The sequence below is a fragment of the Bison bison genome, unplaced genomic scaffold (assembly GCF_000754665.1).
Source record: "Bison bison bison isolate TAMUID 2011002044 unplaced genomic scaffold, Bison_UMD1.0 scf7180017864508, whole genome shotgun sequence".
NCBI lineage: Eukaryota > Metazoa > Chordata > Mammalia > Artiodactyla > Bovidae > Bison > Bison bison.
The window spans coordinates 16,104,034-16,128,074 of NW_011495064.1; the positions used below are offsets into that span (position 1 = coordinate 16,104,034).

General features: G+C 41.9%; 1 protein-coding gene across 1 annotated transcript in view; it reads left to right on the forward strand.

Annotated features, from left to right (window-relative positions):
* Positions 1-23,686, forward strand: part of TTC27 (tetratricopeptide repeat domain 27) — a 176,935-nt gene extending 153,249 nt beyond the window's left edge. The window contains exons 17-20 of the mRNA XM_010829828.1: positions 13,692-13,889; positions 15,151-15,262; positions 19,427-19,527; positions 23,446-23,686. Coding sequence (XP_010828130.1) covers positions 13,692-13,889; positions 15,151-15,262; positions 19,427-19,527; positions 23,446-23,568 — 534 coding nt within the window. The 3' untranslated portion in view covers positions 23,569-23,686. The remainder of the gene's footprint in view (positions 1-13,691; positions 13,890-15,150; positions 15,263-19,426; positions 19,528-23,445) is intronic.
* Positions 23,687-24,041: the final 355 nt, after the last annotated feature.

Consider the following 24,041-nt stretch of genomic DNA (forward strand, 5'->3'; position numbering starts at 1 on the left):
CCAGTCTGTTGTTCCATGTCCAGTTCTAACTGTTGCTTCCTGACCTGCATATAGGTTTCTCAAGAGGCAGATCAGGTGGTCTGGTATTCCCATCTCTTTCAGAATTTTCCACAGTTTATTGTGATCCACACAGTCAAAGGCTTTGGCATAGTCTAAGGAGAAATAGATGTTTTTTCTGGAACTCTCTTGCTTTTTCAATGATCCAGTGGATGTTGGCAATTTGATCTCTGGTTCCTCTGCCTTTTCTAAAACCAGCTTGAACATCTGGAAGTTCACGGTTCACTTATTGCTGAAGCCTGGCTTGGAGAATTTTGACCATTACTTTACTAGCGTGTGACATGAGTGCAATTGTGTGGTAGTTTGAGCACTCTTTGATATTACCTTTCTTTGGGATTGGAATGAAAACTGACCTTTTCCAGTCCTGTGGCCACTGCTGAGTTTTCCAAATTTGCTGGCATATTGAGTGCAGCACTTTCACAGCATCAATCTTTTAGTATTTGAAATACCTCAACTGGAATTCCATCACCTTCACTTGCTTTGTTCGTAGTCATGCTTCCTAAGGCCCACTTGACTTCACATTCCAGGATGTCTGGCTCTAGGTGAGTGTGAGTGATCACACCTTCCTGATTATCTGGGTCGTGAAGATCTTTTTTGTACAGTTCTTCTGTGTATTCTTGCTATCTCTTCTTAATATCTTCTGCTTCTGTTAGGTCCCTACCATTTCTGTCCTTTATTGAGCCCATCTTTCCATGAAATGTTCCCTTGGTTTCTCTAATTTTCTTGAAGAGATCTCTAGTCTTTCCCATTCTATTGTTTTCCCATTCTATTGAGAGATCTGACAGAATGTGGTCCACTGGAGAAGGGAATGGCAAACTACTACAGTATTCTTGCCTCGAGAACCCCATGAAGAATATGAAAAGGCAAAAAGATAGGACATTGAAAGATGAACTCCCCAGGTCAGTAGGTACCCGACATGCTACTGGAGATCAGTGGAGAAATAACTCCAGAAAGAATGAAGGGATGGAGCCAAAGCAAAAACAACACCCAGTTTTGGATGGGACTGGTGATAGAAGCAAGATTCAGTGCTGTAAAGAGCCATATTACATAGGAACCTGGAATGTTAGGTCCATGAATCTAGCAAATTGGAAGTGGTCAAACAGGAGATGGCAAGAGTCAACATCGACATTCTAGGAATCAGCGAACTAAGATGGACTGAAATGGGTGAATTTAACTCATATGACCATTATGTCTACTACTGTGGGCAGGAATCCCTTAGAAGAAATGGAGTAGCCATCATAGTCAACAAGAGTCTGACATGCAGTACTTGGATACGATCTCAAAAACGACAGAATGATTTCTGTTTGTTTTCAAGGCCAACCATTCAGTATCACGGTAATCCAAGTCTATGCCCTGACCAGTAACGCTGAAGAAGCTGAAGTTGAACGGTTCTTTGAGGACCTACAAGAGCTTCTAGAACTAACACCCAAAAAAGATGTCTCTTCATTATAGGGGACTGGAATGCAAAAGCAGGAAGTTAAGAAACACCTGAAGTAACAGGCAAATTTGACCTTGCAGTAAAAATGAAGCAGGGCAAAGTCTAACAAGAGTTTTGCCAAGAAAACGCACTGGTCGTAGCAAACACCCTCTTCCAGCAACACAAGAGAAGACACTACACGTGGACATCACCAGATGGTCAACACTGAAATCAAACTGATTATATCTTTTGCAGCCAAAGATGGAGAAGCTCTATACGGTCAGCAAAAACAAGACCGGGAGTGGACTGTGGCTCAGATCATGAACTCCTTATTGCCAAATTCAGACTTAAATTGAAGAAAGTAGGGAAAACCACTAGACCATTCAGGTATGACCTAAATCAAATTCCTTATGACTATACAGTGGAAGTGAGAAATAGATTTAAGGGACTAGATCTGATAGAGTGCCTGATGAACTATGGATGGAGGTTCGTGACATTATACAGGAAACAGGGAGCAAGACCATCCCCAAGAAAAAGAAATTGAAAAAAGCAAAATGGCTTTCTGAGGAGGCCTTACAAATAGCTGTGAAAAAAAGAGAAGTGAAAAGCAAAGGCGAAAAGGAAAAGATATAAGCATCTGAATGTAGAGTTCCAAAGAATAGCAAGGAGAGATAAGAAAGCCTTCCTCAGCGATCAATGCAAAGAAATAGAGGAAAACAATAGAATGGGAAAGACTAGAGATCTTTTACAGGGCATACAGTATTTGAGGTGGGTACTGAAGAGTCCTTATTTACAGTGTATGAATACGAGACCCAGAGAGAATGTGTCACTTGGCCGGTTATATAGCTAGTTGGGACCAAAGATAGGAACCACATTTAGGCGTGTCTTTTTGAGTGAATCGTGCCTTGAAGTTTGTCAAAATATTTATATTAAACAGCATATTTCCCCCATCATGTTACTGTGCATTTGAATTATATCTGACAAAGGTGTTTTATTTTTTTTTTCTGAAATTGGGGTATAATTTACATATAAGAAAATGCACAGGTCTTAAGTGTAATTTTGATATGTTTTGACATTGTGTATTCTTATAGAACCACTTCCCAAAACAGGTATGGAACATTTCATCACCACAGAAAGTTCTATTATTCCCCTTTCCAGTCAACTGAACCACCACCCTTTCCCTTCTACCAGGCAACTGCTTTCTGATTTCCGTCCCCACAGTTCAATTTTGCTTTCTCTTGATTGTTGTATAAACAGAATCATACAATATGTATTCTTTCTTATGGATGTTGTTCTTTGTGTGGATTTCTCTTTGGGGAAGGAGGGAGGTGGTGTTGATGGGTGGTGGGAAAGATTGCCAACTCGATTGAAGTCCTAGAGCAAGTGGTGGCAGGGCTTACCTGAGGGAGAAGAGTGGAGGGAGTGGATGTATTCCATATGGATTCTGTCTCTGTGAGGTAGATATTATCTCTGTTTTACTGCTGAAGTATCTGTGGCTCGCCAGAGAAACTAATAAAGCTGATCTTTCACAGCTCACAACTAGTCAAGCCAAGATGTGAAGTCTGAAGTTTGGCCTATTTAACCTAAAGCTTGTGCATGCCATTTCCTTATGCAAAGAATTTTTTTCTTCGTTTGCTGAGTGAAAAAGACAATGTTAAGCTGCCTACCTTTCTGTGATAACTGAGGTGTGGGGAAGCCAAGGGTCAGGGTTATCAGGCCAGGAAGCAGAGCAAGTTCTTTAGAGAGGTCCAAGTGGAACGGGGACGTGGCCAAGCCAGGAGGCGGAAATGGCTTCATTCCTGGCCTCCAGCCCTCCTGGAAGTGTTTGTAACTGGACCCGAGGCAATCCTGTTCCTTCCTGCTGTGAAGACGTCCAGAATTCAAAGGGCCAACGCCTTGTGCTTTTGGCCAAAGTTTTAGGGAGACTTGGCCAAGGACCTCAAGGTTAGTGTTGGGGAAGAGAATAGTTAAGCTTTCCTCTTTGTGGAGATTAGGATTGTTGCTCCTCCAGGTGAGAAAACTTCACCCTCCTTAGGGGCTGGTGGTGGTTCCCCACAGTCACCCACTGCTTGCTGCATTCCGTGGTACATGATGTGAGAAATAGGTTTAGGACAGAGAGTGCAACAGCAGTGCCACATCACTGGAATGACTGGAGGTGGGGTTAGGGATTTAGAAGTCACAACATAGAGTTGGGGGCACGGCATTGGTTTAGTTAGGAAGTGAGGGACTGCAGGGCTATTTATACTGGTTAAAGTGAAATCCCTCTAAACATTCAGGCTCAAAAAAATTACTTAGATTATTTTATGATACACCAAATGAATTCCAAATGGGCTAAATATATGCTAAATATTTTTTCATCTCCTAGAAAAACTAGGAATACAAGTGAATACCTACCAAATTTCCTGAACTTTGAAGCAAGAAAAGAAAACTTGAAGGAATTTTTATGACTTCATGAAAAAAATATGTGACAAAATATTTGTAACAAGTAGGAAAGATAAAAAGCTAATAATATCCTTATTATATAAAGAGTTAACATATGCTACAGGAATGAAATGAAACAGGAGAGAGGGTTCAGAAACACTCAAGTAAGTATAAGAATTTAGTTCATGATAAGGATGGCATTTTAAATCTGTGGGATAAAATAAAATATTCAATATGCATTGAAATAGTTGGCCAAGCATTTGGGACTCAGAATGAAAGCTCTGCTTCACTCCTTAAACCAAAATAAATTCAAGTAGTTGGTTAAAATATTTAAATTGAAATGCCTTGAGAAGCAGGATGATGTTGTAGGTAAGAGCATAGATTCTGGGGTTAGACAGCCTGGGCTTCCAGGCTGCCTCCACCAGCCACCAGCTGTATGACCTGAGCAAGTTACAAACCACTTGGTTCTTCACTTTCATGAAATAGGGATGATGTTAGTACCTCATGGGACTGCTGTGAGGATTAAGTAAGTAGCTGTATGAAAAGGGCAGAGAATATCACCTGGCACATACAAGTGCTGTTTAAGTATAGCTGCCATCATCATCCTTATCATCATTACTGTATGGAAGATGTAAACCATAAAAGCACTTGATGGAAAATATTTTTATAAACTTGGGGGTAGAGAAAATGTTCTTTATCATGACACACAAGCCATACCCCATTAAGGCAAATATAGAGAGATTTGAATTGAAAACTTCTACATATGAGGCAAGGAGAAGGGGGCGACAGAGAATGAGATGATTGGATGGCATCACCGAATCAATGGACGTGAGTGTGAGCAAACTCTGGGAGATAGCGAAGGCGGGGAAGCCTGGTGTGCTGCAGTCCATAGATCACAAAGAATTGGACATGACTTACTGACTGGACAGAAACAATGAGAAGGCTGGATGTCACCATACTGAGTGGAGACAGGCTGAGACATGACAACTGTTCATTTAGTGCTTCCTGAACTGAAATGGGAAGAGGATTAGTAGAAGCCAGGTAAGTGTCCAGGAGGCGTGTTTGTCTGAGTGTTCTCAACGTTGCCTTGGTCTTTCTAGGTAAGACTGCTGGATTCGTTACCTGGGGCAGCTATGTCCAATTGCTACAAACTTAGTTTCTTCAAACGATAGAAATCTATTCTCTTTAGTTCTAGAGCTAGATGATTGAAATCAAGGTGTTGGCTGAGCCATGCTCCCTCTAAAGGCTCCAGGGAGGAACCTTCCTTGCCCCTTCCAGCTTCTGGGGGTTCCTGGCCTTCCTTGGCTTGTGGCAGCATGATTCTAACCTCTGTTTCCCTCTTCACCTGCTTCATCTCCTTCCCTGTGTCTCTGTGTGTCAACTCCTTTTCTTATCAGAACACTAGTCACTGGATTTAGGGCCCACTCTAATCTAGGATGACTTAATCCTAACTAGTTGTTATTAACTATTTCCAAATGAGCTCACATTCCGAGGTTCTGTTACAACCTGAATTTGGGGCAAGTATTCAACCCCCCACAACTTTCTCATTCCTTTTCAGAGGGAAAGCAGTGGCTTTGAGAACAGTGGGGCTGGTAAAGGTAAGGGGATGTGTCCAGCACACACCTCACTGGGAGCTTTGGTGGAAGGAGAGGCAGCACGCACAGAGGCACCCTCTAGAGAAGGCCAGAGACGCCTCAGCTAATCTCATGAAGGCCTCACCTAACACAGCACTAGGGATGCGAACATCGGAAAGTGACGGAAGGGATAAAAAGGAGGAGGGAGTTGATAGAAAACTTAAGAAAGCTCTTCAGAGGAATGCACTTACTGAGTCATATGCTGTACTGAGAGATAAGACTGAAACCCCAGGCCATCTTGGGCGAATTAGAATTTCTAAGAAGGATCTATTATTAGGCTTCAGAAGATTGTGAGATTACCCGAAATATCATGGGAAAAAAATTGTGTATGTGGCTATGTAACTACCTCTTCTGGGTAGAGGATTCAAAACTCTCAGTCAGATCCATAAGGGTGTCAAGAACCCCTCAAAAAAACCACAGACTAAATAAAGAGTGATCCTTGGGGTAGAGTGTTAAGATTAGTTTTCAGTTTTCAGATAACAAGGCAAGTGGACCTTCTCTTATGATCACTATGGGTTAAATTGTACCTGTATGCTGCTGCTAAGTCACTTCAGTCATGTCGTGACCCCATAGACGGCTGCCCACCAGGCTGCCCCGTCCCTGGGATTCTCCAGGCAAGAACACTGGAGTGGGTTGCCATTTCCTTCTCCAGTGCATGAAGGTGAAAAGTGAAAGTTAAGTCGCCCAGTCGTGTCAGACCCTCAGCGACCCCATGAACTGCAGCCCTCCAGGCTCTTCCGTCCATGGGATTTTCCAGGCAGGAGTACTGGAGTGGGGTGCCATCGCCTTCTCCGGTGTTATTTTACAAATGCATTTATCATTGCACTTGTTTTTGAAAGTTCTCAGTGTTTCCAAGCTGTGTACAAATAATTTATGCGCCCTCCCCCACCCCTAATCCGCACCCCACGTCTCTGCTGTTCTGCTGTTCTTCAGGACTGACCCCTTGGGAGAAGCATCTTGCTGCAGTCTCCGCGTCCCTTCCCTCAGCCCTCCGGTGTCTCAGCCTGTCTGTGGCACTTAGCTCAGTTGATCCCTCTTCCTTCCGACACTTTCTTTAGCTGCCTTCCAGAATGTCACTGCTCTTACGCCACCAGCTGCAGCTTGCTCATCCCCTTTGCAGAATTGTTCTCGCCTTTCCTTCCCTGTGAACAACCCCAGGCTCAGTCCTCATACTCTTTTCCTTCCCCATTTATACTGCTGCCCAGGGGATCTTCCTTGGTTTTTCCCTCTCATCTTCCTGAGGGTATGTATTAGGAAAACAAGTTTTCCTCCCTATGCCCCTTTACTTCTTTTTCACATAGGCTGTTCAGTGTGTTTATTTCATTTTGGCTGCACTTTTTAGATGTCTAATTTTGTCCCTATTGGCTCATCCTCCCTTGGGGATATTGGCTCTTCGACTGGTGATGTGTACTTGGTGGGAGGGCCTAAAACAAGCCCAGGACCAAATTGTGCCTCTCCTGGTAAGGGGAACTTCTCTCCTAGAAATACTTTGCCACTGCCCCCTCTCAACAGACCACCACCGCCACCACCACCCGAGTGGCCTGGCTCCTCAGGAAACCTTTCTGATCTCTGCTTTCTTCCAGTGCCCATCTTCCTGAGTTGCCATCCAACCTCAACAGGTTGGGGGCTGACCTTCTACACCTGCCTGGTCCCTGGCTTGCACTGGGCTGGCGCTGTTGTATTTTGGTCTCTCCATATTGGTGGCAAGTGGCACATAGAGTAGTGTGTGGAAGGAAAAGAAAGCATAACCAAAATGCTTTTCCCAGGCTCCCAGGCCATCTGTGAGCCTTGGCATCTTGTACTTTTTCACCCTGGATTGCACTTCTCCACCAACCAGGACCCAGCCAATCTCTCTCTCTCCAGGATTTCCCATATGTTTGCTGTTACTTTTTCAGATTCATCAACTTTCTCTTTTTTCCCAGCAGTGTACAGAATTGGGGTTTAGAAAAAGAGGCTAGCAACGTGTTCGTGCATCAGCTTATAGTCTGTGTAATTTCCATATGAAGATGAATAGTAAAACTGTTTTCACATTGGAAAATGAGTTCCATACAAATTAAGAAGTAATTTAAATATCTTAAAAAGTAAATATATTTACTCAACAAACATTTGGAAAGAGATTTAAATTCATATAATAAAAGTAAAACTAGAATAATAGCTGCATATATCTTTAGTGGAACAAAATATCATACACACAAACCCAGTACTGGTGATATGCAACGAAATGACACATTTTCATATACTACTAATGGACATCTAAATTTGATTTAGTCCTTTTTGAAAGTATCCAGCTTACCTGTAGAGTCTTAAATTGTTTACTCCCTTGACTCTATCGTTCTGTTCCTGGAATTCTAACCTAGAGAAACTTCAGTATGAGAAAAACCTTTAGGCACAGAGGTATGCAGTGAAATGTTATTTGTAGTAATAATGACAGTGACAGCACAGAGAAACAGCCTAACTGCAGGTATTTTTTGTTGTTGTGAGTGTGCAGTCGTGTTTGACAATTTGCGACTCCATGGACTATAGCCCAGCAGGCTCCTCTGCCCATGGAATTTTCCAGGCAAGCATATTGGAGTGGGTTGCCATTTCCTACTTCAGGAGATCTTCCCAGCCCAGAGATTGAATCCATGTCTCTTGCATCTCCTGCATTGGCAGATGGATTCTTTACGATTCGTGCCTCCCAATGGGAGGCTTTGAATCTATTAAAATGATCTATCTAAAGAATATATGAAAACGTGAAAAAATTCTATGACATAACGTTAAGTGAAAAAGAAAGATAAAACAGTTTATATATATAGTATTAGTATTAAAAATTTTATGCATAGCAAAGAAACTAGAGAGAAATTAATGACAACATTAGTAATGCTTGTGTTTGGGAATTTTATTTTCTCTTTTTATTTTTTATTAGCTCCAATGTCTTGGAGAAATTTTTAAGTTAAAAAGATACAAAAACCTGTCTGGTTTTGGTTGATTCAAGGTTTGGCAAAGAAAGGATAATGAAATGATCAAAGTTATTGGCATGCATATTTCATAAAAGAGCAAATCTTTCCAATGTAAAAGAACCTATTAGAAAGGAAGGAACAGCAGAGGAGTAAGGAACTCTCCTTTATAACTTAATACAGCAGGTGCTTGAGAGCAAGAGCTGGGACGCGAGCTGCAGGTTCAAATCCAACTCTGCCTTCCCTTAGCTGTGTGACCTTGGACAAGTTACCTGAGTTCTCTGTGCTCCAGTTTCTTCATGTGCAGAATCAAATAACAAGCGCACCTACCCCCTAGAGTTGTTAGGAGGATTGTGTTCATAGAGCTCCTGGCTCACAGGAAGGGTCATATATATATGAATATATACATATAAGAGAAGACAACACTGATAGTAGATAATATTCATATATATATTTCATAAAAGGACAAATCTTTACAATGTAAAGGAAATATATATATATATATGAACATTGTCTACTGTCATTGTTGTCTTCTCTTTATTCTCATCGAAGCTCATGATTCCAAAAATCTCTGGTGTTTAAAACCCAGCTGCATGACTCACTTGCTCTGGGCCCTTGAGAAGCTCACTTTGCCTTTCAGTTTCTGTGTGAAGTGGGGATAATAAAGTCCCTGCTTCCTAGGGTAACAGTGAGAACCAAATGAAATCAAGTTGGTCACATGCTTAGCATGGGCTCAGCCCACAGTGAGTGCTCAGAGCAGAGGTGTTGGGAGGTATGGAGGGCTGGTAAAGAGGTGGTAGTTTGTTTTCCTTTAGGTCTGTTTTAAACCCTCAGGAAGTATGGGGACACATAATGAGTGGGCAGCGATGAGGGCCTTACCTTTTGACAGAGTGAGGACGTTGAGGGTCAGTGATAATCATGACAGTTTATAGGTTTATACTGCTTTACAGCTTTCAGAGCTCTCTACATGTATGTTGACTCCCTGATAAAACAGTTCACCTGCCCTGGTTAACAGAAGACCTGCACTCATTACAGCTGTTTACAGACTTCTAGCCATTCCCCCATGTTCGTGCTGGACTTCAGCGACTGGCTGTGTCTGTCTTCCTCTCCACTCTGGATCTAGCTGTTCCTGAACCTGGTTTTAGGCAGATGCACGTCCATTGCTTTGCACTTCCCCTTCTTTGCCCTCATCTTACTCCGTATGTGCGACCCATCTATGTGCCCGTGTCTTGGATCCTGTTTCCCTGAGAATTACTCTAAATTCTTACACCGTTCTACCCTTCAGCCTGTTACTACATACTTAGTAATGTATAATTTTAACTGTAACTGATGGGTTCAGTAATCAAATTTTTACCCAGTTTACAATAGATAAAAACATTTTATCTGTTTAAAAAGATTTTCTTTTCTCTTTTGATGCAAAGGACTGTAATGCAAGTAAACTTTATGGCCTGCCCAGGAGAAAACCATAATATTTGGTGATTCATTTTATCAGAGAAATCCGAGGCAAGATCTTTTGCTTTTTTGAGTTAAAAATACCTATTTTCTAAAGAAGGGTTAAATATATGTTACTATTTTTGTAGTCAATCTGGATAACTAGAGGGTGATAATTTTCTCACTTAACAGTTAAAGAGAGGAAAATGGTGATATTAACCAGTAAATTATAACATCAATTGTGTTTTTTAAAAAAAGTTTATCGCACTTTTTAAGATTATGTATTAGCTCCATTTGTTAATGTATTTTAATAACTCACTTTTTTCCTTCAGTTTATGGGACTTCCTTAATTGGAGGAAATACCTTTTTAATTAACGTTTATTCGAATACAGTGAAAATGTAGAAAAGTATACAGATCATAAGTAAACGCGAGTTTTCACAAAGGGAACGTGCCCGTGTGCCCCGCCCAGAGAGAGAGTTCGGCGACGCTGCATCGCGAACCCACGCAGCCCCCTTGGAAAGGGATGCTTTTGTGTGCTGTCATTCTCTGTTTCCTGTTTGCCAGTTTTTGAATATATGTATTCTTTTTCTCTCTTTTTAAATAAAATGTTTGTATTTTAAAAATAACACAGTTTTTACAAGTTAAGTCGTAGTGTAAGACTTAACGACCAAGTACAGCAATTTCCTGCTCCACTGCTCCCCCTTCTCAAGATACTTCTTGCCAAAGGGGAGAAACCCTTTAGAATTCTTTTGCCATTCACACATTTCCATATTTCATAATAATGATAACTATATATGGCTATTTTTATTAACCCAATTTTAGGTATTATCAGTTGACCTCCTCTTATAGTAAATAAAGACTTAATTATCTTGTACTGGCATTTCTATTACTTCCATTTCTTCCCAATATATTTACACTAAAAAGTTTGGTTACGTGAATATTTTCTATTAACATTATATGTCTGTGCAAATTATATTCAAAATGGATATTACATAATACTATGATCGAGGCGTATTGTTTGCCTTTTGTTTTTTAATGGCATTAATGCTTGTGTTGCTTTTCACATGCTTGTCTGTGAGCCTCTTGTCTAAAATCCTCATCTCTCCTGCCCTCCCTTTTCTGGCTTTAGCTCTGGATGCTGTCACTAACCCTCGAACTTGCCAATCCAGCAGTCTTCCAGTCCTGATCTTTTGTGGATGTACTCTCCTTGTTACTTTCCTTCGCTGGTTTCCATGACATCACTTGCTGCCATCCTTCCTTAGTGCACAGACCTCCATTCATCTCTCCTCCTCTTAAACGGTGTTTTCCTGAAAGACTCCATCCTCGGTGTGATTCTTACCCCACACAGTCTCTTTAAGCAGTATCTGCCAGGGCCACGTGTGACTGCTATCTATTCCTCCATATGGAACTCTCTCCTCAGGCCCAGATCCAGCTATTTAATCACTGAACATCAAACAGAGAGCATACAAACAAATTTGGTATTGTCTCGCCTCTCTTCAGGACCTCTCTCCTGATGGTATCTGCATGTGAATTGGGTAGAGGTGTGTTTGGTGTCTGCACCCTGACCCCAACAGAGGGACTGCACCTCCTTGTCGTTTTACAGTTCCCTTTTTGCACCCACAAATATACACACACACTTTACCAACTTTTCCCCTCTCAAACACCAGCACTACAGCTCTCCATCTTAATTGGCAAGAAGAAGAAAAGATTTCTTTTCCCCCTTGGCTGCTACTCATGGCTAAAATGAGTAGATAGGATGTTGGGCCAACTGTGAGAGCCCAGAAAAAGCAAAGAATCTTACTACTTTAGTACGCGTTACTTGTCCACCTTAGTAACTGTTTCACTAGACCATCTCTTTCGAAGTGTGTTAATCCTTGAAATGTTTACAGAACAATTACTTGAAGCAGGTAGTGCACATTCATACCATTTCTCCTGCATTGTGACTTCCAGGCTTAAAATCAGGAGTGGGGCTGTAATATCAATTTCATTACTTTCAGATTTAAAACTGTACATGTTGAATTATAATGTGAATTTATGGGCAGAGATAATTTACCTTGTCTGTCACAAAAGAAAAAAAAAGCACAATTGAGTGTTCTCCCGTCCACTTGTATCCCTGGATGTAATTAGGGCCATGAGTCTGAGCTCACATTCCTAACAGTGTTCACGGGCCAGAAGGGCCTTGATTCCTTGGCTGCATCTCATGTCTGGATCAGAACGCCCTGCGGGGAGACAGAGCAAGGTGTCGGTTGCATTTCTCTTAGCAACTCTTTCTGAAAGAGGTGTGTTCGTGGCAGTCTGTCTTTCAGGCACGAGTCGCTTATTGCATCAGTACTGTGTGCCAGGCACGATGTTAGAATCAGGGACACGCGTTGATGATGTGGTCCTCTCCTTGAAGTTCAGAGTAAGAATAAAGATGTGGCACCCTGTCTCATGGAACCTTGCCACTCAGAAGAGTGTGTGATCTGTGGACCGTCAGCATCAGCACCGCCTGGGAGCACGTTAGAAATGCAGACTCTCAATCCGAGATGGAGCAGCATCTCATCCAGGATTCTGCACTTACAGCAGGCTCCTGGGGGAGGCCGCTGCTGTCAGTCCAGGGGCCATGCTGAGTAGCAAGGTCTGAGGGTGCTCTGCCTGAGCTGGTTCTTTAGATAGATCCATGTGTCTTTGCTGGCCTCCTATCACAAGGGTGGGTCATTGAGGATGCACTTTGTGTGCCTCCAGGAGCCCTTGAGATACACGGCCCAATATAGCTGTACCTTGTCATAGCAGTGTAACCTGCAGTGGGGCTCAACTGAGTTCATCTATCAGCATTCAGAGTATCTGGGGTAGAATGTGTAAAGACTAATGAAAGCGAGATGGCCAAGAAGTTGCCAAGTGGTGAGTGGAACTGGGGTAGTTGGAAGGACAAGAGATACTTTCTGGGAAGCCTGCGTGCCTGAGGCAGATGCATTGGTAGTTTATCATTCAACAGTGAGGAAGGGCCAGGACCACTTTAAGCAGAATTCTAGTTCTGAGCATTATTGCTGTGATATGGGTGGAAAATAGTGAGGCCAACGTAAAGGAGGAGAAGCTGGATTTAGGACTTATGGATGGCATCACCAACTCAATGGACATGAGTTTGAGCAAGCTCCGGAAGTTGGTGATGGACAGGGAAGCGTGGTGTGCTGCAGTCCATGGGGTCGAAAAGAGTCGGACGCAACTGAACTGAACTGAGGAGTGTTGAGTCAAATCGGTTACGTGTGGCCCAACCAGGAGAGAAGAGAATCTAGGCTGGTGCTCAGGGGGCCAGTTCTGAGAGTACAGGAGGAAGAGGGATCTGGGATCTAGGATAGATGGAGGGTGAGAGGTTGATGGGACATGTCTGGTAGGTATTGAGGCACACAGTCCGGGGGCTCTGTCTGGAAGGTGGTCAGGCTGGTGCTGCACCCACAGTATTGGGTAGATACTTGGTCATGGAGGGTTTGCAGCTACAGGTGTGGATCAGATCATTCAGAGAGGACCCTCAGAGTGAGAAGAGAGGCACGCGGAGCCTAAGGCCCTGTGAAGCAGAGCCCTCCAAGGAGCCTGAACAGGGGACACCGGGAGAGGTCAGATCACTGTCTGAGATCCCAGACAGTGGTTCCGGATGGGCTCATCTTGTTTTTTACTCTTTAAAAGTGGCAGAGTGATATTCCTACAGGCCTGACATGGTTTGTCACTGTTGTCATCGTTGATGGTGAGGGTGGCCCTTTGTTTTTTTGGTATTGTTTGGTTGTTTCTAGCTCACTGGTTTCTTCTGTGCATTTGTTAAGGTCCTTAAAATCCTGGTCAGGGCAGTGATGGATGGGATGGCCAATCGTAGTGGCGATGTTGCAACTGGCCTCAGAGGAAAGCTGCAGGAGTTATTTGGCAGAGTGACTTCAAGAGTGACGAATGATGGAGAAATCTGGAGGCTGTATGCCCAAGTGTATGGAAACGGGCAGAGTGACAAGCCTGACGAAAATGAAAAGGTGAGTCCTTCCCAGTCCTCTGGGGCTCTTACCTTCTATTTGAACACAGGGTGAATCTGCCTTTTTGATGGTTGGAGGGAGACTAATAATTTGAAAGATAAGATTAATATGCTCATATTTTCACTTATGATGCAGAGTTTTTTAACATAAGCACCCTGAATTGTGGACAGGTTAGGATGTGTAAACATTCATCTTTTTTCTTTCCATGAGTTTTTCTTAAATAATTGTTCTCTGTTCCCCAAAAAGGGTCTCTTTAATCTGCTTTCCTTGCAAGCCGTGAACAGCTGGTTCTCGTTATTTACTCCACACCCCTTTCTGCAGGCTCCTTGCTGAAGACTAAGGTAGACGGTACAAGGACAAAGGAGTGTTTAAATCTGAGGTGGAGACTATGAAAAGGAGAAAGAAAAGGAGCTCGATAAGACTATGGGAGAGGAGCTTTTAAAGTCTGAACATGAATGTTGTGCAAAGGTTGCCCTGCCCCTTTCTTGCAAGTGCAGTGGAGCACCAGTGCGTTCAAGTTATGCCTTCAGCTTCTTATCTTCGAATGTAAAAGGGGCCTCCAGAGTTCCCAGGGTTGGAATACTAAATGTTTTGTGTTCTTTTCAAAACATCCACAACAAATCAAATGTACTTGTATAAGTTTGGAATTTGCCACAGTACAGCCAATCTGTGGGATTCTTAGCCGTTCTCTCCCCCACTTCAGTCCACCCAGCTGGCTTCCAGCAAAGCCTTGTCAGCCTGGAGAATACACACTCACCACATGTGTACACACACTCCTGCTTTCTGTCCTTCCCTTCTTCTTGAATTCTGTCCTCTCTGGCATATGTGGCATTAAGGATACTCTGAATTCTCTGATCTGTGATTTCTCCCTCAAGGGTGGGGAGGTTGTAAAAGAAAGTTGTTTTAAGCATCTGTGTTGTTGCTCACCTGCCAGTAATCCCACAGTTTTCACCAAGTTCACACCTCGTTCTCTAAACTGGTCTCTTAAGCTGATGTTTACAAATGCCAGGGAAATGTGTATACTTCTTATACATTTGTAAACCCTGCCTTTTAATTTTTGGAGGGAAGTGTCTCCATTCAGACATGCCCATTTGATTTAACTGCTTGTTGCTGTTGTCTTTGATGAGAATAATGCAGAGAGTGTGCTGCATAACGCAGAAGCTGGCTTTTCAGCTGGAATTAGTTCCATATGACTTCCAGGAAGCAGAGTTTGAAATGTGAATTCTGCTTGTTCTAAATGCTGTTCTTTTTCTTTCCTCAGGCGTTCCAGTATCTCTCTAAGGCATACAAGTGTGACACACAGTCCAGTTGTTGGGAGAAAAATATTACGTCATTTAAGGAAGTGGTTCAAAGAGCCTTAGGACTTGCACATGGTATTTGATGTAACATTTAATATCCATGGTATATTTTAATGTATTTCTACTGATAGGAAAACATATTAGTCAAAAGCAAAATTCCATTTCAGATAATTTCAGATTATTTCATTGTATTAGAATTTTTGTAGTTAATTCAGCAAACATTTATAGATTAACTATTATGTAGTAGGCACCCTCAGAGAAGACAGTGGCACCCCACTCCAGTACTCTTGCCTGGAAAATCCCATGGACGGAGGAACCTGGTGGGCTGCAGTCCATGAGGTCACTAAGAATCGGACACGACTGAGCGACTTCCCTTTCACTTTTCACTTCCATGCATTGGAGAAGGAAATGGCAACCCACTCCAGTGTTCTTGCCTGAAGAATCCCAGGGACGGGGGAGCCTGGTAGGAGGCCGTCTGTGGGGTCGCACAGAGTCGGACACGACTGAAGTGACTTAGCAGCAGCGGCAGCAGTAGGCACCCTAGAACAATGAGAAAAAATAGGCTAGAGGCTTAAATAGTGTTTGAATAAGTGACTGATGGATAGGAAATACCTTTACAACTGTGTTTAATCTTCACACAGAAGTAACCTCCTGCATTGATGATCTAGTAGTAAGAAAATCTGAACTTTTCTTGACTCATATTCTTCTTTCATAAATGAAAATATTTAGAGTACATAGATTTCTGGAGTGCATACCAGTATATTTTAATGTGTGGTATTTAGGGGAGAAATAACCTTACCTAGAAAATTGTATGCCTATTGGGGAAAGATATTCCAGATAAAGGCTGCTTTTAATTATTTGCATTAATGAAAAGTATACCAGTTACAGGCAGTAATGCACTTTTATATTTATGTTTGAACATAGGCATGTGATGCCCTGGGAATGCAATTCAAATAAAATAGTGAAGCCACACTTAGGATTCAAGGACTGAATCCCAAGGACCGTGAATCTATGCTAAAGTCCTCCTGTAACTTCTGCAACAGTTGCCGCAAGTAGGGCGCCGACAAGTGGCGATTATACAGGGCAGACCTTTGGGCTCAGGGGGCCTGCGCTCCAGGACCAGCTCTGCCACATGCTAACTCGGTGACTTGGGGTCACCATTACTTACCTTCTCTGACCCTTAGTTCCCTTGTCATGAAAACGGAGATAATACCAATGGTTGTTACGAAAAATGAGTAAAAGCATATTGAAGCACTTAACAGTATCTTATGCATGGTGTAAATGTTAATCCCGTACCTCCTCACCCCCACCCTGTTCTTTCTGTAGTAGAGGATCTGAGTTGGGTGATAAGGGACTCAAAACTAAAAAGGAAAAAATGAGTAAGAATAAAGCTTAACTTTGCCTTGAAAAAAATCACAGAATGTTCAAACAGTTTAGAAATGGGCTTAGTAGTTAATAATTCTACTTGTCATTGACAAAAAGATATAAATATCCAATTTCCTGGGCCACCCACCCCTTGACAGATAAGGTAGAAGTTAGACTCTGTGTAGCTGAAACTCAGTGTAGAAGAGGTTCACATACTTTCTGACAGGCCAGTGGAAGGAGGGTCGAGGGTGGCTGGAATTTACAAAGCTTGTGCTGGCCTCAGGGTAGGTGAGCTTAGGTGGAGTTCATTCTTTAAAAGTTCAAAGGCCTTTGGCCTCTGTGGATACGGGACTACTTCTGGAGGAACCCATGCTAAGGTATATTATCTACACAGTTATAGCAGGGTGCAGTTTGCTTTGAAGAACTTACCCGAGCTATTTCCGCTTGCCAACCCTAAACATTTCTGTGAACAGCGGGTTCTGTATCAGTCAACACCAAGATATTTTCTGTAATCACCAAGTGGTAGTATTAAACCTGTCAAATATAAATAGGCAGGTTAAAAAAGTACTCCAGGAAAAAAAAAATCTTCATTTTGCACCTTAAAATTGATTTCAAACTATTTTTGGTACACTTTTTTCTCCTTCTGAGAAATACTTAGAGAAAAACAAGTGTCTTTTCTTTTAAGTTTCCCTTTGACTTGAATGAATTATGTGTTCGTTCTCCTTATGGCATTTTAAGCATACCTGAGTGGATGCTCAGCGTTCGTTTCTAGTGACATTTTAGATTTAAAAAGATAAATCTTAACCTTGTCTGTGTTGCTTTTGTGTAGCCATGCTCCATGGAAGAATAAGCTGAGTTTCTCTGTTATTTCTGTTCTCTTTTTTTATCTTTCTCCCCATCACTGTGCTCCACCTCACCCAATTCTGGAAAAGGAAATACGACATTAAAAAAAAACAATCTCTATATGATTTATTCCTTTTTGGGTTGCTGTTTTGAAGCATAGACACGTGCTCCAGAAAGCTTGGTAAGGGTTTCCACATAGGCTTGGAGACCCTTCTATAACAGTGTTGTCATTGTGTACCCGTTGTTCTGTCTGGAGGGTGTTCATTTACAGTCTGTGTTGTTCTGTTTTCTGGGAAAGGGTGGGCAAAAGTTCATTCCTTCTTTGCCATCCAGGAACTTTTAAAATCATAGTTATGCATTTTAACTACAGTCTGCCTGGAGGAAGCATAGCTGTCTTGAATTTCCTGATGATTTGAAACAGCAGGTTATTTCTCTCTGTTTCTCTCTCTGTGTCTCTCCGTCTCTAATGCCTCTTGAAAATAGGATTGAGGAAGGGGACTAATAGAGTGTTTGTCTCTTTGCTCTCTATTTTGTTTTTCTCAAAATGACAAGGATTGAAAACAGAATCACAGCTGTTTTTGATATATCACTAGGTACTAAACAACCCAAGTATCTGACTCATGGTAGTTACAACCTTCCTCTATTATGGGACACAGACATCATAATCCTCAATATCTCCAGGTTAACCTATGCCCTTTAAAAATGAGTGTGACATTGTCGACTCCCTTGCATCCTTTCAAAATCTAGTTATTATTTTGTAGTAGGAATGCCAGACGTAGCTCTCATGCCATAGAAGGTATTAATGAATGACAAACCTGGTTTACCAGGCACACAACCTCTGCTAGTTTACATACAGGAAGGAATCTGTTGTCTATCCCTGTTCTAAAATACAGGGTACTGAGTAGACTTCAGTTGCTGCACTGTTTAGTGGAGTTTTAGAATAGGTTGTAGGAACAGAAACAAGAAGGAGTCAGTGGAGAAATCTGAAGCATTATATTTTTACAAAGCTCTTCACTTGTTCTTGCTGCTGCTGCTGCTGCTGCTACTAAGTCGCTTCAGTCATTTCCAACTCTGTGCGACCCCAGAGATGGCAGCCCACCAGGCTCCCCCGTCCCTGGGATTCTCCAGGCAAGAACACTGGAGTGGGTTGCCATTTCCTCCTCCAATGCATGAAAGTGAAAAGTGAAAGTGAAGTTGCTCAGTCGTGTCCGACTCTTAGCGACCTCATGGACTGCAGCCTACCCGGCTCCTCCGTCCATGGGATTTTCCAGGCAAGAATACTGGAGTGGGGTGCCATTGCCTTCTCCTTCACTTGTTCTTAAAAAGCCTTAATAGCCAGGCCTTCTGCTAGAAAGGGTTATAGCCTCTGTTCATAATTTCAAGTTTAGGGAAAATGGGCTCCTCAGAATGCAGAGGCAGAGTTGTTGGCATGAGTGACCGTCTTCTCCCCTGCTTGGTGCTAATGGTTACCAGGTGTGGCTCAGCCTGGTCATGCTCACCTTCTCTAAATGCAGGCACCTGGGTTGTTGACATCACTTCTTCAGAGTGGTGATACAAGCCCCAGGTATGAAAATACAGTGAGAATTGAGCTGTGAATATCTGTCATGTCGCTTCCTTGGGCTGGTGTTGTTGGCAATTGTGAGTCCCCACCAGGGACTCAGTACTTTGGGAAGCCATATCAAGATGAACTGCGTCTGTTTTTGTTCTCTGTGAGCATCTTGTTTCTGCATAATTTCAATAATCTTTGCTTCTGTGTTTTTTTAGAGTCTATTCCCAACAGTCTGTAACTCACCAGAAAACACTCATTTTCCTCAAAAGTCTCCTTTGAGCAATAAATTATCCTTTTTAAGGGATAAAAGGGGAAATTATGCACATAACTTATTTTCCTTTTACCAAAATAAAAACTGTCCATGTAGAAGCATTTCTAAAGTCTGTTAGTATAAAGTGCTAATGAAATAATTGGATTTTGTGCCTTTAAATTATCATCATTATCAATTTTTAATGGATGTTTTCCGTGTATTTATCTTCCAGTGGCTATTAAATGCAGTAAAAACAAATCCAGTCCCCAGGAGGCTATACAAGTGCTGTCTTCAGTTCGACTCAATTTACGGGGCTTATTATCTAAAGCACAGGTGAGAGTGAAATGTGAAGTATTTAGAATTATCATAGGAAAAAAAAGTTTTTGGTGTCAGCCAGCTGCTCTTAAGTTTTCTTTACATGAGGGATAACTTTAGGCCCACATTTGATTTTACCTTTAAATTTTGTGTATTTGTTTTTGGCTGGCTGGGTCTTCGTTACTTTGCACGGGCCTTCTCTGCTTGCAGCGAGTGGGCGCTGTGCTTCATTGTGGTGTGCCGGCTTCTCATTGCAGCGAGTGGGCGCTGTGCTTCATTGTGGTGTGCCGGCTTCTCATTGCAGCGAGTGGGCGCTGTGCTTCATTGTGGTGTGCCGGCTTCTCATTGCAGCAAGTGGGCGCTGTGCTTCGTTGTGGTGTGCCGGCTTCTCTTTGCAGCGAGTGGGCGCTGTGCTTCATTGTGGTGTGCCGGCTTCTCGTTACGGTGCCTTCCCTTGTTGCGGAGCCTGGATTCTCGGTGCCTAGGCCTCGTTGGCTGCGGCTCCAGGCTGTAGAGCACAAGCTCTGCAGTGGTACACAGGCTTTGTTGCCCTGAGGCACGTGGAATTTTCCCAGACTAGGGTTTGAACCTGTGTCCTCTGAAATAGCAGGGGGATTCTTACCCACTGGACCACCGGGGGAGTCCCTCCCATTATGTTTTAGATATTAGCCCCCAGGTGGTTGTGCTGGTGAGGAGATCATTGACCTACTGACTAAACCACCCTACTCATGGGTAACTTAGGAATCTTTGAAATTAATATTTATAATCCAGCTCTTGATGCTTTCTTTAAACAGTGCTCTTCTACTTACATCACTTTTCCCCCAAATGTGGCATATATACTACTAGTAGCACTTGGGTAAATGTTGTTATTTTAATATATATTTATTTCAGTGCATATTAGAAAAAAGTGTAAGTAGCAATCAAATCTATAATTTCATGAATATTATTGCTTATTTTCTATTTACAGTAGTGTTCTAATGTTTTCCTTAAAAAATACTTTTATTTGAATAAAAAAATTTATTTAGAGACAGATATTAAGCAGGTGATGTATGGATTTGACAAAAATGTTACGGTAGATGTCAAACTCAGGTTTGACACGTAAAACGTATGCTGTCAGTTTACAAGTACCACCCTGTGAACCGGTGCTAGGAGGGGGACAGCTGAGAGTCATCGAGGGGGCTCTTGAGTAGATTGGACTCCACATCTCCACCTGTGACGGAGCAGGTCTGGGGCAGAGCCTGGGAAATCTGTGTTCAGTTTCTCAGGTAGTTCTAACATGTAAACTAGGCTTGGAGTATACCACTGGGAACAAAATTTGAAGTAGTATAACTTCTAGTACAAATTAGCACTTTCTTTTCTAATCTTTATTTGCCTTCCCTTTTTAATCTTGGGTCTCAGCTAATTTTAACTCACTTCTGAGAGCCAAATTCATGGCATGTGAAGGTCACTTTTGGACACAGGTAAAAACCTTTCCAGAGGGTGCATTTTTATTAATTGCATGATCTTTTCAGATCAGAGCAGCATTTTTGTCTCTATGTAGATTATTAACTCATTTGCTATCTTAATGAGTGTGCCTGCTGGAACCAGTTTTCTATAATCTGGGAGAACTGTATTTTCTCCCAGCTTGACAGCACAGCTTCAGATTGTGTGTCTCTCAGAAAGCTGCAGGAGCTCTCTTAAAGGTCAAGGTAGCAAACTTTTTTTGTGACTCTTATTCCCAAGTTAGGAGCTCAGTTTCCTAGTTTCAGTGAGGTCATCAACTTACCCATGATTGTTTATTTCTTCAGGATGTACTCCACAAGTTTCTCTTCTCTGTGCAAAGCTTATAATATATTAATTTTACATAAACCTACACTTATATATGACTTAAATAGTCTTTTTCTAATGTAATTTTACTTATTTATTTTTGGCTGCGCTGGGTCTTCATTGATGCACACGCTTCCTCTGGTTGCAATGAGCAGGGGGCCTCTCTCTATGCAGTGGCTTTTCTTGTTGTGAAGCATGGGCTCCAGGGTACGTGGGCTTCAGTAGTTGTGGTTCCCAGGCTCTAGAGCACAGGCTCAGTAGCTGTAGTGCACCAGCTTAATTGCTGTGCGGCATGTGGGGTCCTCCTGGACGAGGGATGGAACCTGTGTCTCCTGCATTGGCAGGCGAATTCTTTACCCCTGAGCCACCAGGGAAGCCTGACTTAAACAGTCTTGTATGTACTGTCCAATCCATTCATATTGTGGAATTCCAGACACTGAAAATGAGGCTTCAGAACATCATCTGTGTATAGATTTTGTTCTCATTGGATCTCAACTGGATTATCCAAAAATGGGAAAAATTGCTTCCCAACACCTCCTTTGAAAGCACCTTTTTGCATATAATGTTTGGGAGCCCCTGATTTTATAGTAAATCATTTTTACTTTTCTGCTTTATAACAAATTGGATTTGCTGAAAAAGAATTGCCTTTTCCAGAACACTTTAAAAAGTGAAAATGACTGAGGATAACTGTGTTAAGTAATAGGCTCAGTTCACACAAATCTCTGGTCCTTTCCTGCCAGGCCTGGCACGTCATGAACATAAACTCCTAGATAGAACCTAGAAACTCACCTAAAGTCATCCAGTTCTTGTTCGGCCAGGACAGAGTAATTCCTCAACCCTCAGCACACCGTCCTTGTACAGATTGGCTGCCAGGGTGGTGGGGGTGGGGGGGTAGGTGGCATGAGAGCAGTTGGTGAGAATGCCAGAGAGCCTAGAGACAGAGCAGATATAACACTTACGCTCCATGGGACCCTCAGCAAATTGTTCTTTTCTGCCTAAGCCTCCGTCTCTTTCTGCTTCCTCCTTACTTTATAGGGAAGTGAGGCAGATTTGTGATGATTTATAAGCGCTGTAATTCTTAGTAAAAATAAATATGCCATGTAAGTCCAAGTTACTTTGCTCAGAGGTGTTTTTTCTACTGCACATCGCAGCAGTTGGTATGTCAGTCTGTTGTGAAATGCTGTGTAAGACGTGACTACACAGTTACGTGGCAAAGCGTTACAAAACAGCTCTTTGCTCCATAAATCACTGTGGGAAACTCTAAGCTTATCATGTGATGACGCCTTCACTCAGAACATCTTCAGGATTCCCTTTTTAGAATAGCTGTCAGAATGATTGCTGTCATCTGTGGTGGTGGTGGTGGCAAATAGTCATATTTTAATGATAAGTTTGATTTTTGTAAACAAATAGTCTTAAGTGTGATGAAAAGGATAGATGGTAAGCTGAGTAAATTACATATCTGATTAAAAAACACACACACAATGTGGTCATAAAACCCTGAAGCTGGTTTTCCTGCGCGCCTGTACTGGCTCAGCAGGCAGCTCCTAGAAAGGCGTTCCAGAATGTGCCAGCCGTGGTGGTGTTACTGAAGGATGTTGTGGTATTGCCCCACCCCAAAACAATTCCTTTTACAGAAGGAGCTCACTTTTGTTTTAATGTGCTGGACTTTTTTATTTTTACCCAGTCTTGATGATTGTTGTGGCCTCTTAGTCCTAAGCCATAATTAATTTTCAGATAGCATAAAGAGTATGATTTATATGAACTTGAATATAAAATGTATTTGTTTTGCTTGTATACACAGCAAATAGATTTGTTTTGCTTAGATGAATAATGTCTATTTATCCAAAGACCATCTTATGACATTGAAATGAATAATACAATCAATACTCAAGATAACCATTTCCAAGAGGCGGACCCATTTGAATTTACAAGTTGAAGCATGTTGTTTGATTCATCCATTGTTGCAGCTCGTTCGTTTCCAGGATGGTGAATGGAACAAACACGACTATTGCTGCTATAATGTTGTGTTTTTATTATATAAAGGGAATTTTAATTCTGTACTCTGTGTCTATGTTTCTTTAAAGAGATGGTCACTGTTTTGATAATTCTGCTTTGTTCTTTATGCTGCAGCAACTTTTTACAGATGCGGCAAGTGGAGAAATTGCCAGGGAATTAGCTGATGAAATAGCAGCTATGGACACCTTAGTGACAGAGCTTCAAGACCTAAGCAACCAATTTCGAAATCAGTATTGACCATCCTGGGAACAGTTTCTGGAAGAGGTGTTTCACTTTCCAGAATTTCTTTTATATCTGTGTATCTCAAACTCAAGATACTGATTTTTTAAAATAAATTTTTCTTGTATGGCTAACATCCTTGCTTTTGTGATTTTTTCCAAATGCTTGAACTTTGTGAAATACATTAAATAAAATGTTCCTTTCCTCTTTCTTTAGGCTTAATTACAGTTGAATTCACTATTTTTATTATTCTTGAGGTATTTCAGCACAAAGAGGGGGGAAAATGTAGTTTTCTTTTTAGCACGGAGTTTATTCTCTCTCAGCCTAAAATGAATTAGATCATTCTCTGGAAAAAGTCTAAACGGGAAAAAAAATCACACACTGCAAGTTTGTGGAATCATTAGATTGGCTGGGATATTATCCAAAAGTGATAAAAGAGTACATTCGGTGATGGAAACCTTTACACTTCTTGAGATTTTGCATTTAGGTCA